This window comes from Mastomys coucha, unplaced genomic scaffold (genome assembly GCF_008632895.1).
Source record: "Mastomys coucha isolate ucsf_1 unplaced genomic scaffold, UCSF_Mcou_1 pScaffold18, whole genome shotgun sequence".
NCBI classification, from domain to species: Eukaryota; Metazoa; Chordata; class Mammalia; order Rodentia; family Muridae; genus Mastomys; species Mastomys coucha.
The window spans coordinates 7,837,845-7,857,815 of record NW_022196900.1 but is presented as its reverse complement, the minus strand read 5'-3'; the positions used below and the strand labels follow the sequence as shown (position 1 = coordinate 7,857,815).

The 19,971-nt window shown below is 50.0% G+C and overlaps 1 protein-coding gene across 1 annotated transcript in view; it reads left to right on the top strand.

Moving 5' to 3' along the window:
• Positions 1–19,971, top strand: part of Gabbr2 (gamma-aminobutyric acid type B receptor subunit 2) — a 339,297-nt gene that overhangs the window by 183,350 nt on the left and 135,976 nt on the right. The window contains exons 5-6 of the mRNA XM_031377342.1: positions 8,484–8,549; positions 13,982–14,182. Of these exons, the coding sequence (XP_031233202.1) occupies positions 8,484–8,549; positions 13,982–14,182 (267 nt within the window). The remainder of the gene's footprint in view (positions 1–8,483; positions 8,550–13,981; positions 14,183–19,971) is intronic.

Sequence of the window (19,971 nt, the reverse complement as noted above, 5' to 3'; positions counted from 1 at the left end):
CTTGATCTCCGTAAGAGAAGAGACCCAAAAGAGGCATGCTCACAGCCACACCTGACAGTGGAGAAAGGCTGCAGTTAGCTGAGAGCTGGAATCCTTCTGGTGTGAGATCCAGGAACCCCTCCCTCTTTTCTGCCACCTAAATCTAAAACTGTAGCTAGAGAAACCAAAGATAAACCTGGGCTGAAGAAACAACATGGTGGCATTTGAACCCAAAGCTGCCAAAACATGGAAGACAGCAACAAGGAAAATTTGGTCCATGTGTCCAAACAGAAAACAAGCTTTAAAACAGAACACTCCAAATAGGCCATTGCAGATCCAACAGTAATTCTGATCAGAAATCCCAAATGGGGTCATCTTCAACATGAAATGCCTCATTGTAGTTTTTGTGTTTGTTTCTGTTGTTGTGTGGGTGTTTGTTTGCTTGGTTTGTATTTAGTTGATTGCTTGTGTGTATTGTTGGTTTTGTTTATTTTGTTTTGTTTGAGATAGGATTTGTATGGCCTGTCCTGCCTCAGCCTCCTGAGTTCCTGAAGTAAGGAACACACCCAGCATCTTGACACAGGTATTAACTGCTAAAGGCTGGGCAGAGGTCTTCCACAATGCACCCAGGATCCTGCCAGAGGGGATCAGGAAGCAGGCATTGGACAGGCCTGCTATGGATGAGGGGACAGTGCTGTGAGATGACCAAGCACATGGAAATTCCCTACTCCAGCTGATAGCTTGGTGAGCTACAGGGCTGGCCTGCTGGCCTCCAAGGGGAACAAATAGGAACCCAGAGCAGGAAGCTCCCGTTAGCTCTCTGTTTCAGCTACAGACATAACTGGTATTTGCATTTTAATGCTTGCTAAGCACACTCTCCTCTCTGTGTGCACATCTCTTCATTATTCCCAAACAGAAGCTCAGTACAGACTTTGACTCAAGCAGGCCTGTACCTCCTTCCTTCTGCTCCTTGCTTCAGCTATCTCTGGTCACCCAGTAAGCTCCTACGGTGGTCCTCACGAGCAGAACACTCCCAAGATTGAAGAATTGGTGGCTGATGTCATAGTAGAAACCCAAGAAAGTGATGAGAAGGAAGAAATGAATCCATGATATGTCCCATCCTGAAATAATCATGGGAGTTCCCATAAAAGCCGTGAAAAGCCAGGAGACTGTGAGCTCCATGTGGTCCCTAGGCCCACAGAGCAACACTGTGCAGTCATCACTGGAGAGGGGCAGGGATCTGATCTCTGATCTTATCAGAGCCTGTCCTCCGGCCTCAGCCCATGCTTCCGTTTCAACGCCCGAGACAGAACTATTCAGTACTTGATTTGTGCTTAGATTTATTCATTCTTTTAATTCTCCCATTTACTATACAGTACCAGCCAGCAAATGATGGCCAATGGGCCAAATCTGGCCCTCCGTTCTGTTTTATAAATAAAGTTTTATTATAACACATTCATTTAGAACACTGCTTTGGGCTGCTTTGGTGCTCCAGCAGCAGAACAGAGTAATTGCTACAGAGAATAATTGCCCATAAAACCTAGACTATTTACTACCTGGCCCTCTGGAGGAATTATTATCATCTCCATTTTATACGTTGAAAAAAATGGAGCTCAAGGAACTTAACCCATGCTGGAGGCCATGCAGCAGCCTGGTGGACATTGCAGCATGAGGGTGAGGCTGCAGGAGGGCATGTAGCCACAGCCTGGTCCCAGCTTTATTCCCATCTGCCCCTCAGTAGCTAGGGGATTCTTCCACAGCCTTCGAACATTCTGGATAATGCTCATATACAAAGAGTAAAAGGCAACCTCTTCCTTATGAGCCTTCTCATCAATAAATCAGGAAGGAGATGGTTCTGCAGCTTACACCCATGGAGGATGCAGAAAATGGGAGTCATGGGAGTCAGCAAGGCCCAGGCTTGGCAGAAATCCCCAGTGCTCACCTTTAAATATCTATGAAAGGCTGGGCTCCAACGAGGCATCATGGGATCTCTACCTGCATCCCACAGGGCACATGCAACCAAGATAGCTATGAATGGGGTCCAACACAAAGTTGCAAACATTTTAGAACATTGTGAGATGTTTGTGCAGTGTCTACTTGTAACTAGGTTGTGCAGTTCTTAAGTATAAACATTGTAGATGACATCATCCAGTCTTGCTGTCAAAAGCCTTGGTACACCTGCTGGAACCAGGTCTCTAACTCTAAAAAGAGTAACCCATTTTTGAATGAGTCATAAAAATAGCCCAATACTGCTAAGCATTCCTGTGGCTGAGAGAGCAAAAAGGGGAACCAGCATTGGCCCCGGACGGTAGAGTCCATCTCAGGTGGGGACTCACAGGTCAGAGGGAGGCACATTCATTTCCTATGGCTGATTAGACAAGGCTATGTGCACGCAAATCACACAGATGTGTCTTTCTGGCCTTGAGGTCAGAAGCCAAGCATGTGTCATAGCAACTGAAGATGAAGACATCAGGGCTGATTCCTCCTGGAGCTTAGAGGACAGGGCATTGTCTCTGTGCCCTGACTAGTGGCCTCCACCTCTGACTTCATTGCCACTTGTCACTCAGCTTATAAGCCCTGCCTAGATCACCCAGTGTCAGATGAGATGCCTTAGCTACTCCCAAAGCTTAAGCCTCATTTCATGGGGGGTTACATACCCACAGACTCTGGGATGTGGATATTTGTGGGAGGTTCTACTCTACATAAGACAGCCTGAAGGTGTACCCTCCCAGCCTTTGCTCCATGGGAGAGCCCTGGCCAGAACTGGTTTCTCCGTTCCCTAACTGGTCAAGAAGGTCTTGGTAGAGGCTGTCCTCTTTTGTCCTGAGTCAACCGCCCCCACATCTGTTCAGGTGGGAAGCCCAAGCCAACCTCTAGAAATAGCTTTGCCCAAGCCCTGAGGGTGCACAACCAAAGAGAAACCATGGTGCGTTGGCCCCGAGGCCAGTTTTGCTCAGAGACATGGAAAAGAAAGAGCAATATTTTTATGTGAAGCCAGATATATTATTGGAAAGCTAAATATACACGAATTAAAGAAATGTCACACGTTGCCGGTGGGCTGCTGTGGGCTGTCCCGTTCGCATGCTCTTCCTGGCATGTGAGGACATGTTCCTGCTTCTGTGCCTTCAGGGGTATGTCTGGTGGGAGGAGGAAGAAAGGTCTAAGGCAGATTTTGGTTAAATAAGAAAGTATTCATTCTGGAGCCTGTCTTAGCCAGGACTTTATAGACAGTCCCTGCTGGCCCTTTAGCCCATGCCAGGCCAATCTCTCGTAGTTTGATCACTCATGTCCCTTCAGTACCTCATAGAGTGGTACATGGAATTGTGAGTTTTGGTAGCCCCATGGTGAAGGGAGGGGGCCTACAGGAGTCCCTAGATTGCCTAGAGGTCAGTGTCGGGTGACCTTGATGTTCCTTATAGAACCCCACATTCCAGTGGTAAGAAGAGTATCAAGCTGTGCTTGGACCTCAGGGTACTCATGTCCAGCTCTGTCTCTTTCATGACTCAGGATGCCGTATGTCACTCATGACCTGGCATGTCACCTGCCTGGCTTCCCACAGAGTGGCTCTACAGAGTTAATGCTGAGCTCTGCAGCCTAGGCCAATTGGCAGCAGCGCTCATGGGGTGGTGGTGGTGAGGCAGGGTGTTGTCTTACTCATCCTGGGAGCTCTAGGCAGGGTGTGTGGCCAGCCCTGAGGTTCTGGGACCACACTTAGGTAGCATCTAGGCATCTGCCACCACTTCACATCAGTGTGCTTTGGAATCCAGAGTTGAAGTCCTTGGAGCTGAGCCTGGGAATGGTGTGAACATGACTGATAGAGAGTGTAGACTCAGGAGAAGGCTAGAAGCCAGATGAGGCAGTAAGATGGCTAGCCCAGAACTCCCGCAGACACCCCATAGATCCGGGTTGTGTCCTAGGGCATGTTTCCTCCCTTTGTCTGTTGACGGTTGCTGTCTGCTGGTGTGTACCGTGTGATCTTCCCCCTTCAGCTGTAGTCACTTTCTAGAGAAGGTCCAATGGATGGTCCTGTAATCCATGCTCATTGCCACTTGGGATCCAAGGTGACCCCATCATCCATTGCTGAATTCTTTGAGCCTCGGTTGCTTGAGGTGGACATGACAGTGGTGTCACTTGCCAGCCAGGTGGAGCTTGAGGGTTCTTCCTGTGTTGGGTCCCTCACAAACTGGAGTTAAACTCATGCAATGGATTGGGTGCTCATTCATAAGTGTGTGATTTTAGGTCCCTAAAATCCTAGAGACAAGGGAGTTCTGGACATTAGATAAAAGAGGGCCAGAAAAGGAAAATGGACATCTACCCAGGGCTAGGGCATATCCTCTGTATTTATGAGGGTTCCAGGAGTTGGGAGTTTGAGACAGGGTTCTGGGTGTGAGAATCTGGGTGGAACTGGGCCGTCCTCCTCACTTCCACTTCACCCCTGTGACTGCCTCACTCAGAATTCCCTTCCTGGGGCAATGGCCTCGTAGGGTATGAGCGTAAGGTGTTATATGGGCCATCATGGAAACTGTCACCTGACCTAACCTTTATTCCAGGAGGCCCCAGAAGAGTCAGGTCATGAAAGGTTAGGATTGTCCAGGCCATACCCCCAGCCATGGTCTTGTTCTCCGGACATCATAGCTTTGTTCTGTCACTGTCTCCTGCAGGGACACACCTGCATCTTTCTCCATTGCCTTGCACATTCTCATTTTTCAGTACAGAAATTTGAACCTAGAGCCTTGAGCATGCTAGGCAAGCTCCGTCGAGCTGAGCCGCAGGCTCTCTCTGCACAGCCCAGGCTGGCTTTGAGTGTGTGACCTCCTGCTTTAGCCGAGACTACAAGCCTGCTTTGGAGCCTGATTCTCAGTACTTTTTAAACTGCTCCAGGCCCTAAGATCAGGAAGGTGAGCTCCAGCCCTGGCAGGGCGAGGTGTTGGCCAGAGGTCAAACCATTGCCTACCTGGATTGACTTCCAGGAAGAGGTTCATCTTTTGGACAATGACACATGTGGTTCTGGAGCTTGTGTATGTGTGTGTGTGTGTGTGCGCGCGCGCGCGCGCGCACGCGCACGCACGCACATGTCCTATGAACAAATGCCACTCCAAGGTGAGGGAACACAACTCTCCATACACCTCCTCAGATGCTGCCTTAATCCCAGATGTGTGTTTTCCATTTGACCCAACACTTCCCCTGCTCTCAAGGCAGTAGCCACCTTGGCCCCTGCTTCCTCCTACCCTCCCGGCTAGGAACAGGCCCTCTACTCTCCAGAAACACAGTAGACAGGAATAGCTTTCTGCCTCAGGGGCTTCCTAGCTCCCAACAATGTCTTTCTTCAGGACCCTCGGAGGGTCCTGAGCACAAGAAGGAGAGTCCAGCTCTGGGTGCTGCACAGCTGAGAGAAGCCACTGGCCTCTTTAGGAAGGAGAATTCCTGGATCCATGGTTCCTCAGGCCTATCAAAACTCTTGATAGCCCATAGCCAAGTGGTCCTTGCAGCAAAGTTGTCATAGCAACAGAGGCACTAACTGGACTAAATGGAGTGGCAGAGATGGTTGTTTATCTGTCAGCAGGTGGTGAGTTGGTCACCATAAAGATGTGGGTCTTTGGGTCCATTTGAGAAACAGACATGTGAACCCAGACAGTACCAGGCCCCAGAACCAGCAGGGTGTCAGTACAGCGACAATCAAGCCTGTCAGCTGCTGAGCAGCCAAGGGCCCACCTTGGTGTTCCAGGACTGTGTCAGCACCTTCTCCTAGCATCAGGCCTCGTGTATGCTTATCACTATATTCAGCCTTCCCTGTGCTGGCCCAGGGGAAGACAAAATGAAAGTGGATTTGGGAATTGTATGTGCCCTCAGCATAGTGGGGAATAGCCACTAAGCTTGATGGATCAATGACATGGCAGGTAAGGGAGCCAGAGCTAAGACGAGGTATGAGCAACAGTGTTTCAGGAGAGGAAAGAGAGAATAAAGGACCTTCGGGATGTAAGTTGTACGAAAGAGGAGGGGTCAGAGTGAGAGAGGAAGCGTGGGTAGACAAATGGATGGGTGGACAGACATGTGGATGGATGGATGGATGGATGGATGGATGGATGGATGGATGGATGGATGGATGTATTGGTGGGTATGTAAATGGATGAGTAGATAGATGGACAGATGAACAGATGGACAGAGAGATGAGCTGATGGGTAGATAGATGGATAAACTGGTAGGTGGATGGGTGGGTGGGTGAATGACAAACAGGCGTGTCTGCAGAACTGCAGGTAGTTCTTTCTTACTCCATAGAAAAGAAGTGAAAATGGAGACAGTAGGTGAAGAACCTCAAGCTCTTAAGAGTGTTTGATGAGTGTTTGATCTAGCCTGGGAGTCATCTCAGATTTCTTCAGTTGTATCTGGAGTTTGCTCTCCCTCCTCTGTAGAGGCCACTGGATATGGTAGGGTGAAGGCAGGGGTCCAGCTATTCTCTAAGGGATAAGGAGTGTTGAGCAAGTCCAGAGCATAGAGCTTCAGAGACAGGCTGGCTCTGGAGCTGGTGAACAGGTGGAAGCAGCAAGTTGAGGCTCAGAGTAGGAGGCAGGGAGAGCACTGAGTAGAAAAAGACTGTAGTCTCCAGCTCAGCGAGTGGGAGGCTGTGGTGCCACTCCCAGTTCCCAGAGACACAAACAGGAGGAGGAAGGGGCTTGTAGAGAAAGATGAGGGTTCAGCTTGGGACACGTTGGGCTGCAGGAGCCAAGAGACACCAATCGACATGTTCTGTGGAAAGCAGGGCTAAGTCCATGTGGGTGTCACGGGCTGGACGGCTGCGGTCAGAATGCACAGCAAACATCTGAAGGCAGAATGGGGTACCAGAGGCTGAATATGAGGAGGGCCGACAGGAGGGATTAGGGGTGGCAGGAAGCCAGGGAGCGCACCCTGAAGACCATAAGGCAGGCTGTATTGTGATGATCCCTGACCACTTACGTCACAAGACAAGGCAGGGGGAGAAGAGGGCAGACAGTGCCTGTTTCAGACGTGACAAGATGCAGGCTGAGGAGGAGAGTAAGGCCCAGGCATGGAGCTGGATTCAGAACCCAGTTTCTCTGGCTCTGAGACCCAATTGGCTGTTTTTGCCGTACCATATTTAGCAAGTGGGGTTAGCAATCCAGATGCACAATAAGCCTGGAAGACGGATGAATAAATAATGCTCGGATGGACAGACAAATAGACAAACAGATGCACAGACAAACATTGTTAGCAGCGAGTGATGTAAAAAGATTTCATCCAGTAATGGGAAGGCTGGCGTGTTCCTGGGAGCCCATCTGCAGAACGGAAGCAGCCTGAAACTTTTTATAGCTCTGTAGACTGTGGAGACAAAGGCTTGCCTGAGTCTGCTAACGACCCTTTAAGTCCTTTTTCTGAGCTAGTATGCGGTTTTTATCCCCTCTCCTTCCCATTCTTACTTGCAAGTGAAGGCTAGTTTTAGCACAGGGCTTTCTTTATTTTGCTAACACACATGATGAGTAAGATGGCCTCCCAGTCAGCACTTTCCAATTTTAAAAGCTGCTAAAAACTGATCTTTGAAGCCATGCTTCCTGCCCGCCCCCCACCACCACCATCAGAGGCCCTGAGGGGCCTGGAGAGGACTGAGGCCAACAGGTGCCTCCTGCAAAGCTGGGTCAGGAAGCCATAGGGCAGGATCAGGCGTCTGCCAGTACCCAATGGCCTCCTGATGGCAGGGTCCCAGTCCCCAGAAAGTGACTGAGAGCCTCAGGCGGGTGCTTGGTAAATGTTTGGTGAGTGAATGCATAAGTTTCATGTGCTTTTCTTGGCAACACATATATGATGATCTGCATGTAGCAAGGTAGAGTTGGCAGGCAGAAATAAAGATGGGTTGGGTGTGAGCTGTGTACCAGACACTGTGGTAAGCACCTCTTGAAGGGTGCTTCTCCCAGTCTTCCCAGAACCGATTCATTACAAGGGAGGAGCCACCACTGTCTCCATCTTTCAGAGGAGCAAAGTGAAGCTGAGATGAGAAAGAGAGACTCCTGAAGCCACCCAATAGCTTGTTGTTGGCACTTAGACTTTAGTATGACTCCAAAGTACCCCAAAAGCTGTGAACTGGGGAGCCCTGTGAGCTCAAAGGACATCTCAGGAGACTGACTATCAAGGTGATGGAAAAGGCCAAGAATTATGAACAGTGTGGCTGGCTTGAGGTCCTGGCTGTCACCCTCTTGCAGCCTCAGTTTCACTGTAGGTAAAATGAGAAAGAAGATTAAAGACAACCCAGTGTCCTTGGGGGATCAGGGAGACTCTGTGGTGTGCTGCCTTGCCCCAGAGTCGCCCATGAAATTGGGGAGGGTGACTGAAGCTCTGCCCAGAGCAGCATAACTGATCTCTGGGGTACACAGCACAGGGGGGCTTCACCTTTCTCCCTGTTGGCAGAGCTCTTGGCTGTGAACCTGGGCATGGAATGGTCCCCTGGTCCTGGCACTGAGGACGTCCTCATTTACCTTTGTACCCTCTTCTGCCCACAGGGGAATGACGTACGGATCATCCTTGGCCAGTTTGACCAGAATATGGCCGCAAAAGTCTTCTGTTGTGTAAGTGAGGCTTCATCTGGGCTTTAAGAATCCTGGGTTCACCGAGCATCACAAACCTGGAGTGGGGCTTCCTGGATCAGAATGTGCACTCAGAGCTGGGCGGTCATGGGGGATAGGGGTGTGACTGGGGGGACTGCAGCAGCTTCTAGGGTGCTTCTGAGTCTCTGTGGGACACTCCAGACACCCCAGAGGGACTCAGACCCCTCCCCGCCCTACAAGAAGAACTCAGAGCTGGCAGCCAGGGACACACTGCCTACTCTAAGGCAGGTTATATAAAACAGGTGACCAAGTACTTTTATACTTTATCCAACTTATCCTGCTCAGTAACAGGGCTTCTCCAAATGTCCACAGCCACCTCATGAGTGGAGCCCTGACTCCTGACATTCTTGCATATATGTTACGGGTCCCACTGAGGAACATGTCTGCTTCCATTGCTGTGCTTGGCTCCCCTCAGCTCAGGAGGGAAGTCCACCACATAAAACCCAAGTTACATGCGTCAGCATCTACCTCTGGCCTTTCTAAAGTTATTCTTGGAGTGTTCTCTAGTGGAGGGGCCACAGCTCTCTATCTTCTTGCCTGTTTTGTCCATAACTTGCCTGGAGTATGAACGGCAGGCATGCAGGGACTGTAAATTCATCAGACAGAGCCAAGGTGGGAAAAAAAACGAAGGAGACTGAGGACGAACCTAGAAGGTGAAGCAGAATGAAGAGATGCAGGCACCCAGCAGGCCCAGGAGTGACAGCAGACAGTGGCTAGACACCAAGGACACACAGGTCACCCTTGTCTGCCAGCTCAGGGGCAATGCAAGAAAGTTGAAGCATCCCCAGAGGAGGCTGTCAGGCCTTGGAGATGTGCCACCAGAGTCAGCTGGCCACCTGAGGCCCCCCCATGGCTGCTACGTTGACATTGGGCCCCCTACAGCTTCAGAGAACACCTCAGAAAACAATGAGAGTGGTTACTCCACCTCACTGGCTCACAGGGGGACAATGAGTGAGACAACGCTCTTTTTATGAAGCCTGAGCCCTGGCCCTCGAGACCCCCATGTTCCTCCTGTCTATAGATAGGCATGATGAAAGGTAACAGAGGGAGAGGAGTCCACGGGGTGGAGGTTGGGGGAGCTGGGCACCAGGTTCCTGAGGAGCAGCAAGATGGCTGTGAAGTCCAAACCCAAGGAAGAAGTCCAGAGTGGGCCAGCACTGACTCAACAATGTCTCCAGAATCAGAGCTCCTTGTTTAATCCCCAGGGGAGGGTCCAGAGGGACAGCAAAGCAAGCTCCCACATAGAGAAGGCCCTAGAAAGAAGCTGGACTTGACCCACTCACTCACCGATTTCCCTAGACTTTTGGAAGCCTTACTGTCCATCAAGAAAGAAACCAAAGGACTCTGGGAGAAAGTGATAAATGAGAGAGCTTTGCCTCAAAAGAGGCTAGTTCCCATGTGCCTTGAACACACTCAGCTGCCTTGTGTACTGGCTCCAACCCAAGACCTTGTGTGGCCGAGATCTGTCTTTGCCCTGTGCCAGAGAAAAGTTGTTCCAGGAACCCTGGCATCTGCTTTGGGCCATCCAGCTCATCCAGGCCACAGGCCCAGGCTGGGCTCCATCCTGCCTCCTCCTCCTGCCTGCGCTCTGAAGAAATCTCCATGCTGGCAGGGAGGGTTTTCTGTCTTGGCTGGTTGCTCACCCATGGAGGAGGCTCTTAGAGCATTGAGTTGGACCCTCAGATGGGGTCTACCCACGAGGACCTACATGGTCTTTGCCATAGGAGAGAGTGCCTGTCGGTACCAATGGCCCTAGAGAGAGTCCACCAATGTCCTCATTCTGGATAGAAAGTGCAGGTGACACAGAAAGTGCAATCTCAGAGCGGGGACCTCCAGACCCTCCTAGTCCTAGAGTTGGGGTATAGCTGGACAAATGGAGAAGGTCCTCCAGTACAACTTTGGTAGCCAACAGGGCAGACCATGATAGGGGTAAGCAGTACCCTGTTGTGCTTCTGAGCCGAGAGCCAGTCTCTGGAGAGTCTATATATAGCCCTGGGCAGTGCTGACATTAGCCGCTGCATTGATTTAGAACCTGTGGCTCCCCTGTGCCAGCTGTGTGTTCTTAGGAGAGTCACTGAGTATCTCTGGTCTCTTGTCTAAAATGCAAGCCGCAGTCTCAGCCATGCCTGCCTGATGGGGGTGTGGCTTTGAGTGGGAGCATCACCCCAGATACTCTTGCTCAGCTGACAGGAAAGCTTAGCACTACTGTGGCTAGGGAACTTGCAGAAAAGGGAGATGTCCCTCTTGCATATGGAGGCAGGAGGCAAAGGGAGACCTAATAAAAAAGTGAAAGTTGGATTTTGTAAAAGAAATGTGTGTCGTGGTTCCGTAACTACCACCAATAAGAACCGTGGTTGGAGAGGCTAGCAGACCTAAGCCTTGGATAGCCCATCATCAGGCAGAGAGAGGGTCCTGAGAAATCGTGGAGCCAGAGTGGTGGAGGAAGCAGAGAAACCATGTGTTCAGTCAGTACTGCACAGCCTCTGTTGAGCACTGGTCATCATCAGGACAGGAAGTCAAGACAGGGACTCAGGTAGAATTGGAACCTGCAGGCAGGAGCTGATGCAGAGGCCATGGATGGGTGCTGCTTATTGGCTTGCTTTTCATAGCTTCCTCTGTTTTCCTTCTTATAGAACTCAGGACCACTAGCCCAGGGATGGCACAACCCGCAGTGGGGTGGGCCCTCCTCCATCAATCACTAATTTTAAAAAAGCTGTACAGCTTTGCCTAGAGCAGGATCTATCTTACAGAAGCATTTCCTCAATTGGTGTTCCCTTCTCTCAGATGACTCCTGCCTGTGTCAAGTTGACATGAGACCATCCGGTACAGGTGCCATCTGTACAGTAGCCCTGGCTTGGCCCTGGAAGTCCCAGGGAAACAGATGCGAACTCACCCTCTGTCTGGCAAAGGACGCAGACAAGTATCCCAGCCCTACTCAGTGGTCCATATCCCACAATGTGGCTCTTCACATAGGGACCAACACAGAAACTGGACAGATGGCCACTCCCTCCTGACTCAGTGAATGGTGTGACTGAGCCTGTCTGTAGGTGCCTGCTTCTGCCTGTGGTTCCACTCTGAGCATGTCCCTCATGGGCTCCCACATGGAAAACTCAAGGAACTTGAGGACAGGGGATAAGGAGTTGAAATGAGCAGGACTTTTGTAGGATAATAAACAACAAGCACCCCTGGCTGCCCTGAAGAGGAAGGCCAGCAGAATGGAAGGCAGGACACCATGGTAGGCGAGGCTTCAGAGCATGCACACCTCTGCTGCCTTCTGCAAAGTTCCTCAAGGAGTAGGCTGGATGGACCATGAGGGTCTGAGGTCTGCCACACACAGTGCCCTGACCCCGCTGCCTCCTGTACACTATGCAGCCCGCAGCCCTGGTGAATGGTAACAGCTGTTAGCGTCAAGCCCAGAGGCCTTGGGCTGCTCTCTTGTTACCTGTGCCTCCTAAGCAACATGCCTCCCCTGTAAACAGGAGCCTTTAAGATCCAGGGAGCTTCTAGAAAGAGGCTTTATTTCGCTAAAAAAAAAAAAAAAAAAAAAGGAGGGGGGACTTTAAAATGACTCTAGAGTCTTCACCTTTTTCTTAGCAGCTGTGTTTAAGAAAATCCCTCCCCTTAAGCAGGACAGTCTCATAAGCACCGGGGAGATGACAGCAGACTCCCCGTACACTAGAGTGAGAATCCAAATGCACATACAGCCAGGCCCTGGTCAGAAGTGCATGTGGGACTCCCTACAGGGAGCAGATGAGAGGCTGTGGACACACAGGACCTGCCACCAAGGGAATGACTGGAGCTTTGGGGACTTCCTGTTCAGAAGTCTAGTCCCTCCTCAAATTATCATTTGTCATCCCTGCACAAGTTCAAGATCAGCCTGGGCTACGGAGAGTCTCTGTTTCAAAAGCAAAATAACACACCCAAGTCTTGTTCTTGGTCAGGACCCGGTATTATCTTCTTGTAAACAATGTTTCTGAGACTGAACCCTGATCAGAGGGCTCCCAGCTGCTGCCTCCTTTTGTCCAGCTGTGAATGCGTTATGCACATGAACGATGAGTGTTTTCCATGCCAACTGTCAAAACTCTGACAGGCGCAATGAGAATGTAGTCGCTAGAGAAATGAGCTGAGGTTTCATCCGTAGAAGTACGGTGTCTAGAATGGGAAGGCTGAGAGCTCAGCGATATCAAAAGTCTCCATAGCAGAGGTGGCTGAAGGGCTCTTTTGTTAGTACCCAGTTACTCTCCCAGCCTTCACTGAACCAATAGATAAAGGCAGCAGATGTGGGATCTGGGATTGCATGGGAGTGCCCTCCAACCCACACTCATGCCATGGGCTTCTGCTCACTATGGGGTAGGGCTTTCTCAGGAGGTTAGAACGTCACCTCCCAGTGCAATGAGTGTCGCCCAGCCCATCTTAGTGCCAGGGCAGTCTCCATCCCCACACAGGCAGGTACCTCTGTCTAGGGCATCTGGTCACTGATGGGAACATGATTGTCACCTGGGGACTTTACCCTGAGCTTAGTGTCGCAGACCAATACAGTACTGAGGAGTTGACTGACTGTGTCTAAGCCACAGAAAGCATGTACTTCCTGATATGAAGTAGCTACAGTAAGAACAATGGAAAATAAAGATACATTGGAGCATTCTTGGATTTGATGAGCACCAAGCTTTGTAGCTTTATAGTCGGCACGCCAAGCCTGACTTTCTCCCCTGGCTATGTGGCCTTAGAAAAGTCACTTTTCCTTCTCTGATTTTCAGTTTCTCCATCTCTAGAATGAGGATAACAAGCCTGGGCCTGACCACCTCCTGGGGGGAGATGAATATCATCAAGAAGATGCAGGTTGCCATGTGCAGCCAGAGGCACTGCCTTGCTGTGGGCAAGGGTTCAAGGAGGCTGTCTGCCAGGGGCGCCTTCTGTAAGCGCCAAACTGTCTGCTGGGCCACGCTCAACAGCTTTGAGACCTCTGTTGTAGAGGGGATGTTGGTACAAGCCTACTACTCTGATGGCATCCTTGGTGTAGAGCATCTTTTAGGGCTGAAGACCAGAAGTGCTATGCTTCTTCCTCATGGGGGATGAGAGCTTTGTGAACAACCTGTTGCCCTTTTTTCTTAGGCCACCAGGGAGTTCATGGTGAAACGCACACATTTCTTGGGTGTAATCCCAGAGCCTTCCATCGGCTTTTCTATGAGCAAACAGAGTTCTTGCTTCCTCCAGGTCTCAGACATCCCTGTTTTATCCTACCTAATGTGCAGATGCTATCTGGGGTCCTCGGAGTAACAGAGGAGTTGGCTGACAGAAGTCTGCACAGCCTCTGGGAAGAGGAAGCATGGCTCCTGCACCCTCTCTTGGCACCCCAAGCCCCACTGATCCTGGTCTCTCCCCACCTCCTGCAGGCCTTCGAGGAGAGCATGTTTGGCAGCAAGTACCAGTGGATCATCCCGGGCTGGTACGAGCCTGCGTGGTGGGAACAGGTGCATGTGGAGGCCAACTCCTCGCGCTGCCTGCGAAGGAGCCTCCTGGCTGCCATGGAAGGTTACATCGGAGTGGACTTCGAGCCCCTGAGCTCCAAACAAATCAAGACCATCTCAGGGAAGGTCAGTATTGGGGTCCCTCCCTCCCGACCAGCCTGGCTTATTGAATTGATAGACGTTGACAATGTGCCTCGGGGTTGCGGTGTGCTCCTAGCAGATCTGTTGACTTCTCTAAGCAACAGCACTTGGAAATGAGGGTAGGTGGCTGTTTGTCTGACAGAAGGCATGAGAATCCGATGAGGTGAATGTTCTGGGTGAGCGGCACATGATACAGGATACAAGGCACGGGTACTTACACCTAAGAGGTGGAGCCCCCAACTTGTGGGACACCAACCACAGCCAAAGTCTCTTCCTGAGCTCCTCCAGCTTGGAACAGCCTGGAAAGTTTCTCCCTCTTGATATCCAACTCAGTGATGCTTCTGTAGGTAAGAATGGTCCCCATGCAGTTGGGGTGACATGTTGCAGGCCAGCAAGCCAGGGCTGGGCCTGGCCACCCTTCACCACTGAGTGAGCTCTGCTTCCTTGGGCTTGCAGGGTCAATGGTGAGCAGCACATCTTCGTGTGCTGGAAGCCAGACCTTGCTCAAGAGAACCAAGTCCTTGAAACTTCCCTCTACCAATGACCATTAGGGTCATGCCCCTGCCTTGATGCCTCATAGGGATGGATGGCAGTGCTTCCACTGCTTCTGTCTAACTGATAGAGAAGACCATAACTGGCCATGCCAGCACACACCTGTGATCCGAGCACTCAGGAATGTCAGGCCAACCTTAGCTACACAGGAATTTCAGGCCAGCCTAAGCTACATAAGACCAGTCTACAAAAAAAAAAAAAAATTGTGAAAAGCAAGAGGCCACAGCCCATTTGTCTGTGAGATCCACCATTCATCCCCTGAGCAGCCACTAAACCCCATGCAGTGTGGAATGTGCCTCTGTGCCTCTCCCACCTCTCCATCCCTAAGGCATGCACATGTGCATGTGCGTGCATGTGTGCATGCTGCTGTGTTTTACTCTGTATTTCTGGCTAACCTGGAATTCATCATGTATGCCAGGCTGGCCCTTCAACTCACAGAGATCCACTTTCCTCTGTTTGCCAGCCCTGGAAGTAAAGGCCTGAGCCACCATGGTCACTGTGTGCCAAGAGTTTATACTCCATAGCAGTTTTTACAAACCCATTCCATTTCCTAGGGAAGCTTTATAACCAAGTGTAGATAAATGTTTTTATTCATTATTTAATCCCAGTCAGAACCACCTTTCTACCAGTGATTTATTGGTTTGTCAAAAATCTAGCAAATCATTAGGACGGGTTTTGTAAACAGCTCCTTAGATCATGTTGGCACCTGGCTAGAAAATGCTGGAAGAAATATTTTCCTATCAAAATCGATGTGTGCAGGGGGGGAAAAAAACTAAGTGAGACACTGAGGAATGAGCAGAAATAACTCTCATTTGGGTAAATGTTATTTTTATGGGTGTCAAAGTTTGCAAGTTATTAAGAGCCTCAGATCCAGAGTATACTATATTTTAATTTAAAAATAGCAAGGTTTGAGAAAAATGCAAAAACTAAGGGGAAAAAATCCCCAGAGGCAGACAGGATATTAACCAAACCAAGCCTCGGGCAACAAAAGCCATAATGATCCACAGGAACCCTGCGACGCTAAGTGACACTCTTAGTGATATGTCCAAAGGGTCTTGATGTCCATCTGAAAAAGCATGACATCACCCAGGGCAGGAGCCCTGGAGGCAGGACTGGAAGCAAAAGCCATAGAGCTGCTGCTGATTGGCTTGCTCCCCTGGCTTGCTCAGCCTGCTTTCTTACACAACCCAGGACCACCTGCCCAGGGGTGGCACCACCCACAGTAGACCACCCCCCCACACACACACACACACACATCCCTCTATCAACCAAGAAAATTCACCACCGACTCACCTACAGGCTAATCTGAGGCATTTTCTCAATTGAAGTTCCCTCTTTCCAGATGGCCTGAGCTTGTACAATCAAGTTGATGAAAACCAACCAACACACCTAGGGAAGGCTCCCATGCCCGGTGGGACTGAGGGAGCCAGCAAGTCCTCATCCTTGGGCTGGGGCCCTTGAATCCTGACACTTCCCGTTGACACACATGGTGGGAGGTTTTGAGGGGGAGGTCACTATACCCACTCCGTGCTCTGACATGAGGCAGAGAAGGGCATGGAAAAGCAGGAAGATCCAAGAACCAGCCCCATCCCCTATAGTCTCCATATGGCTACTTCCCTGGCAGACAGTGCAGGGTGGAGGAATCGGCTCAGGAGGAGGAGGTTAGTGGCCTATGGGGACACACTGGCTAGATCTGGTTAAGCAGATAGCTATGTCTATAGCAACATCTTCTCTCCCCTTGTCCTGGTCCCCAGTAACAGGATTCTGACTTTAAGCAGGTAGATGGCCACTCTTTGAAAAGTGACATTCCCTAGCTTCCCAAGCCAGCTGTGGCTAGGGTTCTAGCGTGGCCAGTGAGATAGATGAGTATTCCTCAGACTTCCAGAAAACCTGCCAAGGAGGGAATTCATCTTCTGTGTTGGTTGGAGTTAGAATGAGCTCCCTGGCTTCTGGCTACACCTTGATGTGTAGCCATGAAAAGAAAACTCCATTCTAGACATTGAGGTTCAGAGACATGATCCAGGTCTCTGATCCCCTAGTGAGCCTGGCCGGGAAGCCCATGGGTGACGTTGGCTGGAAACAGACCCGAGCAATCACATGGGAGTCACAGATAGCTTGTTGGCTGTTGCACGGTGAACCTCTGATTGACAGAGGGCGAGCCATTTACCCTCCTTCTCTTTTCTTACCTGGGGTACTGGTGGCTATGTTTCTTCCACAGCTCAGTGAGGACATGTGAGGTAGCACAGTGGGAATTTCTTAGTCTGCACCCAAAGTGCTCATTAACATTCAGGCTGAGCACAGGGCTGGAGGTTCCTGGGGCAGAGCTCACAGCCAGAAGAGCAGGATAAGAGGAGGGAGCCTGCTATGGATTTTCTTGGACAGCACAAAACAGATGAAGGAAGCCCAGACGTTCTCTGAATGTTCCTTCTCAGCAAGAGCACTAGCAGCTGCTGCCACTCTCTGATTCCTTTGCCCTGTAGCCCCCTGCTCTGGACTTTGAATGCATGATGTCTTGTGGGCCTTTCGTTTTTCCGAAACACATAGGAGTGAGTGATATCTAAGGCGTTTCCTGTTCGGTGTTGCATAGTCTTCCATCATGTTACCCTACAAATCCGCCCAACCTACCTTGTGTAGACCTCTGTGCGGCTTGGTACGGAAGAGTCATCCAGTGTGTGTCTCTGGTTGGAGGTGTGGCTTTGATGCCCCTCCCCTGCAGCAACCGCTGTTAAAATTTCCCTGTGCTTGATCACATCAACTGTTTGCACACCCTGCACGCAGACCTACTCTGGTTGTTATTAGAACTGGACCAACTGTACATCAAAAAGTCTAGGAGACAGACGTTAGTCATGTTACTCAGTTCAAGCTGGGAATCCTGCGATTTTGCTTTTTTTTCTCTCTCTCTCTCTTTTCTAAGAACTGCTTGGTGTTCTCTGGGTGGAGCTCCCGTGTGCATTTTATTTTATTTTTTTCTGATTTGCTCCTCTCTTCTGTGTTATGATGGAGGCTTGCTTACCCCATGCCTGGGTGAGGAGTCTGGTGGAACTTCTGAGTCACAGAATGGGCATCTGTGGGCTCTCCCAGGCACTGCCAAGCAGCTTTCTAAAGTGGTTCTACTGACTTACACACCCACCAGCAGTGAGGGGGACCTCCACCCCGGGCACAGGCTTGTCAGCACTTGGTGTTGTCAGCTTTTTAATTTTAGCCAAGCTCGTGGGTGGGACATGGCATCCCACTTTAGTTTTACTTTGCACATCCCTAGCTGCTAACAGAATTGGACATTTTCTCATCCTTTTTATACATGTGTGCACCCATGTGCACAGGTGTGTGCATGTGGAGGCAGGGGGACAACTTCAGGTATTGTTCCTCAGGAATGCCATCCACTTCCTTAGAGGCAGGGTCTCACCCAGGGTTCACAGAATAGGATAGACTAGTTGGCCGGTGGGACTGCCTGTCTCTGCCTCTCTAATGCTGGGATTATAAGTAGGTGTCACCACATCCAGATTTTTATGTAGATCCTGGGGATCGAACCCAGGTCCTTCTGCTTGTACAATAAGTAGTCGTATCAAGGTAGCACCGCCCAGTCTCTCCTATATTTTTTGGTTGTTTTTCGGCCTCTTTTGTGATTGTCGTTTGGGTTTTTCACTCACTTTTTTACTGCTTGTTTGTCTTTTTCTTTTCTTTTTCTCCTTGCCCACTGGTGACTGGAAGACAGAAATCCCTTCTGGGTTCTCCCTGAGACTCCCTTGAGAGGTCTGTGTGGGACTCTCTTCTTCCCCCACTCTGTGACCCATCTCTAGCTCTCTTGGTGTCTTTTGATGGATAGAAAGCCTTCATTTTAATGCAGTCCAGCTCATTAGGTGCTCAGTGCTGTGTCCTGGTGAGCACTGTGACCTTCCTCACCAGTTACACAGTTAAGCCTTCTGCCTTGACCAGTCATGTTTCCATATAAGGTGTGCACGCAAATGATTACATGCATGTGTAAAACAAAATCAGTGTTTGTTTTATTTTCCATAGTCCCGGTGACTTAATCAGGATCATTTATTGAAAGGGCCATTTCTGTCCTCCTCTCAGCCCACACTGTCTGACCTTGGCCATGATCGGAGCAGCTGTTGTAGTGTGGCCTAGCTGTATACTGTCCACTGTCCTCTAGGGTCTGTCTGTCCAGGTTCTTGATGTCTAAAACTGTAAGATGGAGCCTGGTGTCTGCGGGTGAAGTCTGAGGTCTTCTAGAATGCTCTAGAATGCCAGACGCCAGCTTTCACTTGTGTGTGCTCTCCCCACACACGTCCCATTTCCTCTCGTCCCTCCCAGCATTTCTCTTCTGCTCAGAGCCATTCTCGCTCTGCCTGAAGAATCTTCCCTGATCCTTCCTCAGCTATCCTCTATTGCATACATTCTTCCCGCTCCTCCCTGTGTGAAGTGCCCCTTTGCCTCACCTGAGCGCTTCCTTAGCAAGGGGTAAACTCTAGCTCATCTGCCACACTTCCTTCCAGTTTTATGATGTCACTGTCTCCCTGCTTTCATTACTTCTGTTAAGTCAGCTATCACACATTGATCCTTTACCAGCGATGTGTGTCTCTCTAGCTACTGTTAAGACATTGTTTTGACTTTGATCTTCAACTGGCTTTTTTGTTATATACTTTGATCAAGTTGATGTATGTACACATGTGTGTACATGTGTGCATGTATACGCGTATGGGTCCATGCGTGGGTGCATGCACGTGCATGTCCTTGTGTGTTAGTGTGTGTTCATGTGTGCTCATTTGTGTGCACATGTGTGAGTATATGTATACATGCATGTGAGTGTGTGTGTATGAATGCTTGTGTGTGTGTGTTTGTGTGTGTATGTGCGTGCTAGAGCACAAAAGAAGGTATATCCTTGCCCCTCTCCCATCTGTCCACAAGGCTGCATTCTCCCAGGAAGCAAGACTCATCATTAAAAAATATATGACAAAAGTAACTCAAGAAAGGAAGAGAGGGAGAAAAAAGAAGAGCTTCTTTGGCTCACAGTTTGGGGTTCAGTCCATCAGAGCGTGGATGTCATGGTAACAGGAGTTTAAGGCGGCTGTTCACACTGCATCTATAGCCAGGCAGCAGAGAGAGATGAAGCTGGCACACGGCACACTCCTTCCTGTCTCTTCGGTCCAAGCCCCCAGCCCGTGCCATGGTGCTGCCCACTTCTCGCCTCAGTTAACCCAATTTAGAAACCCCTTATAAACACG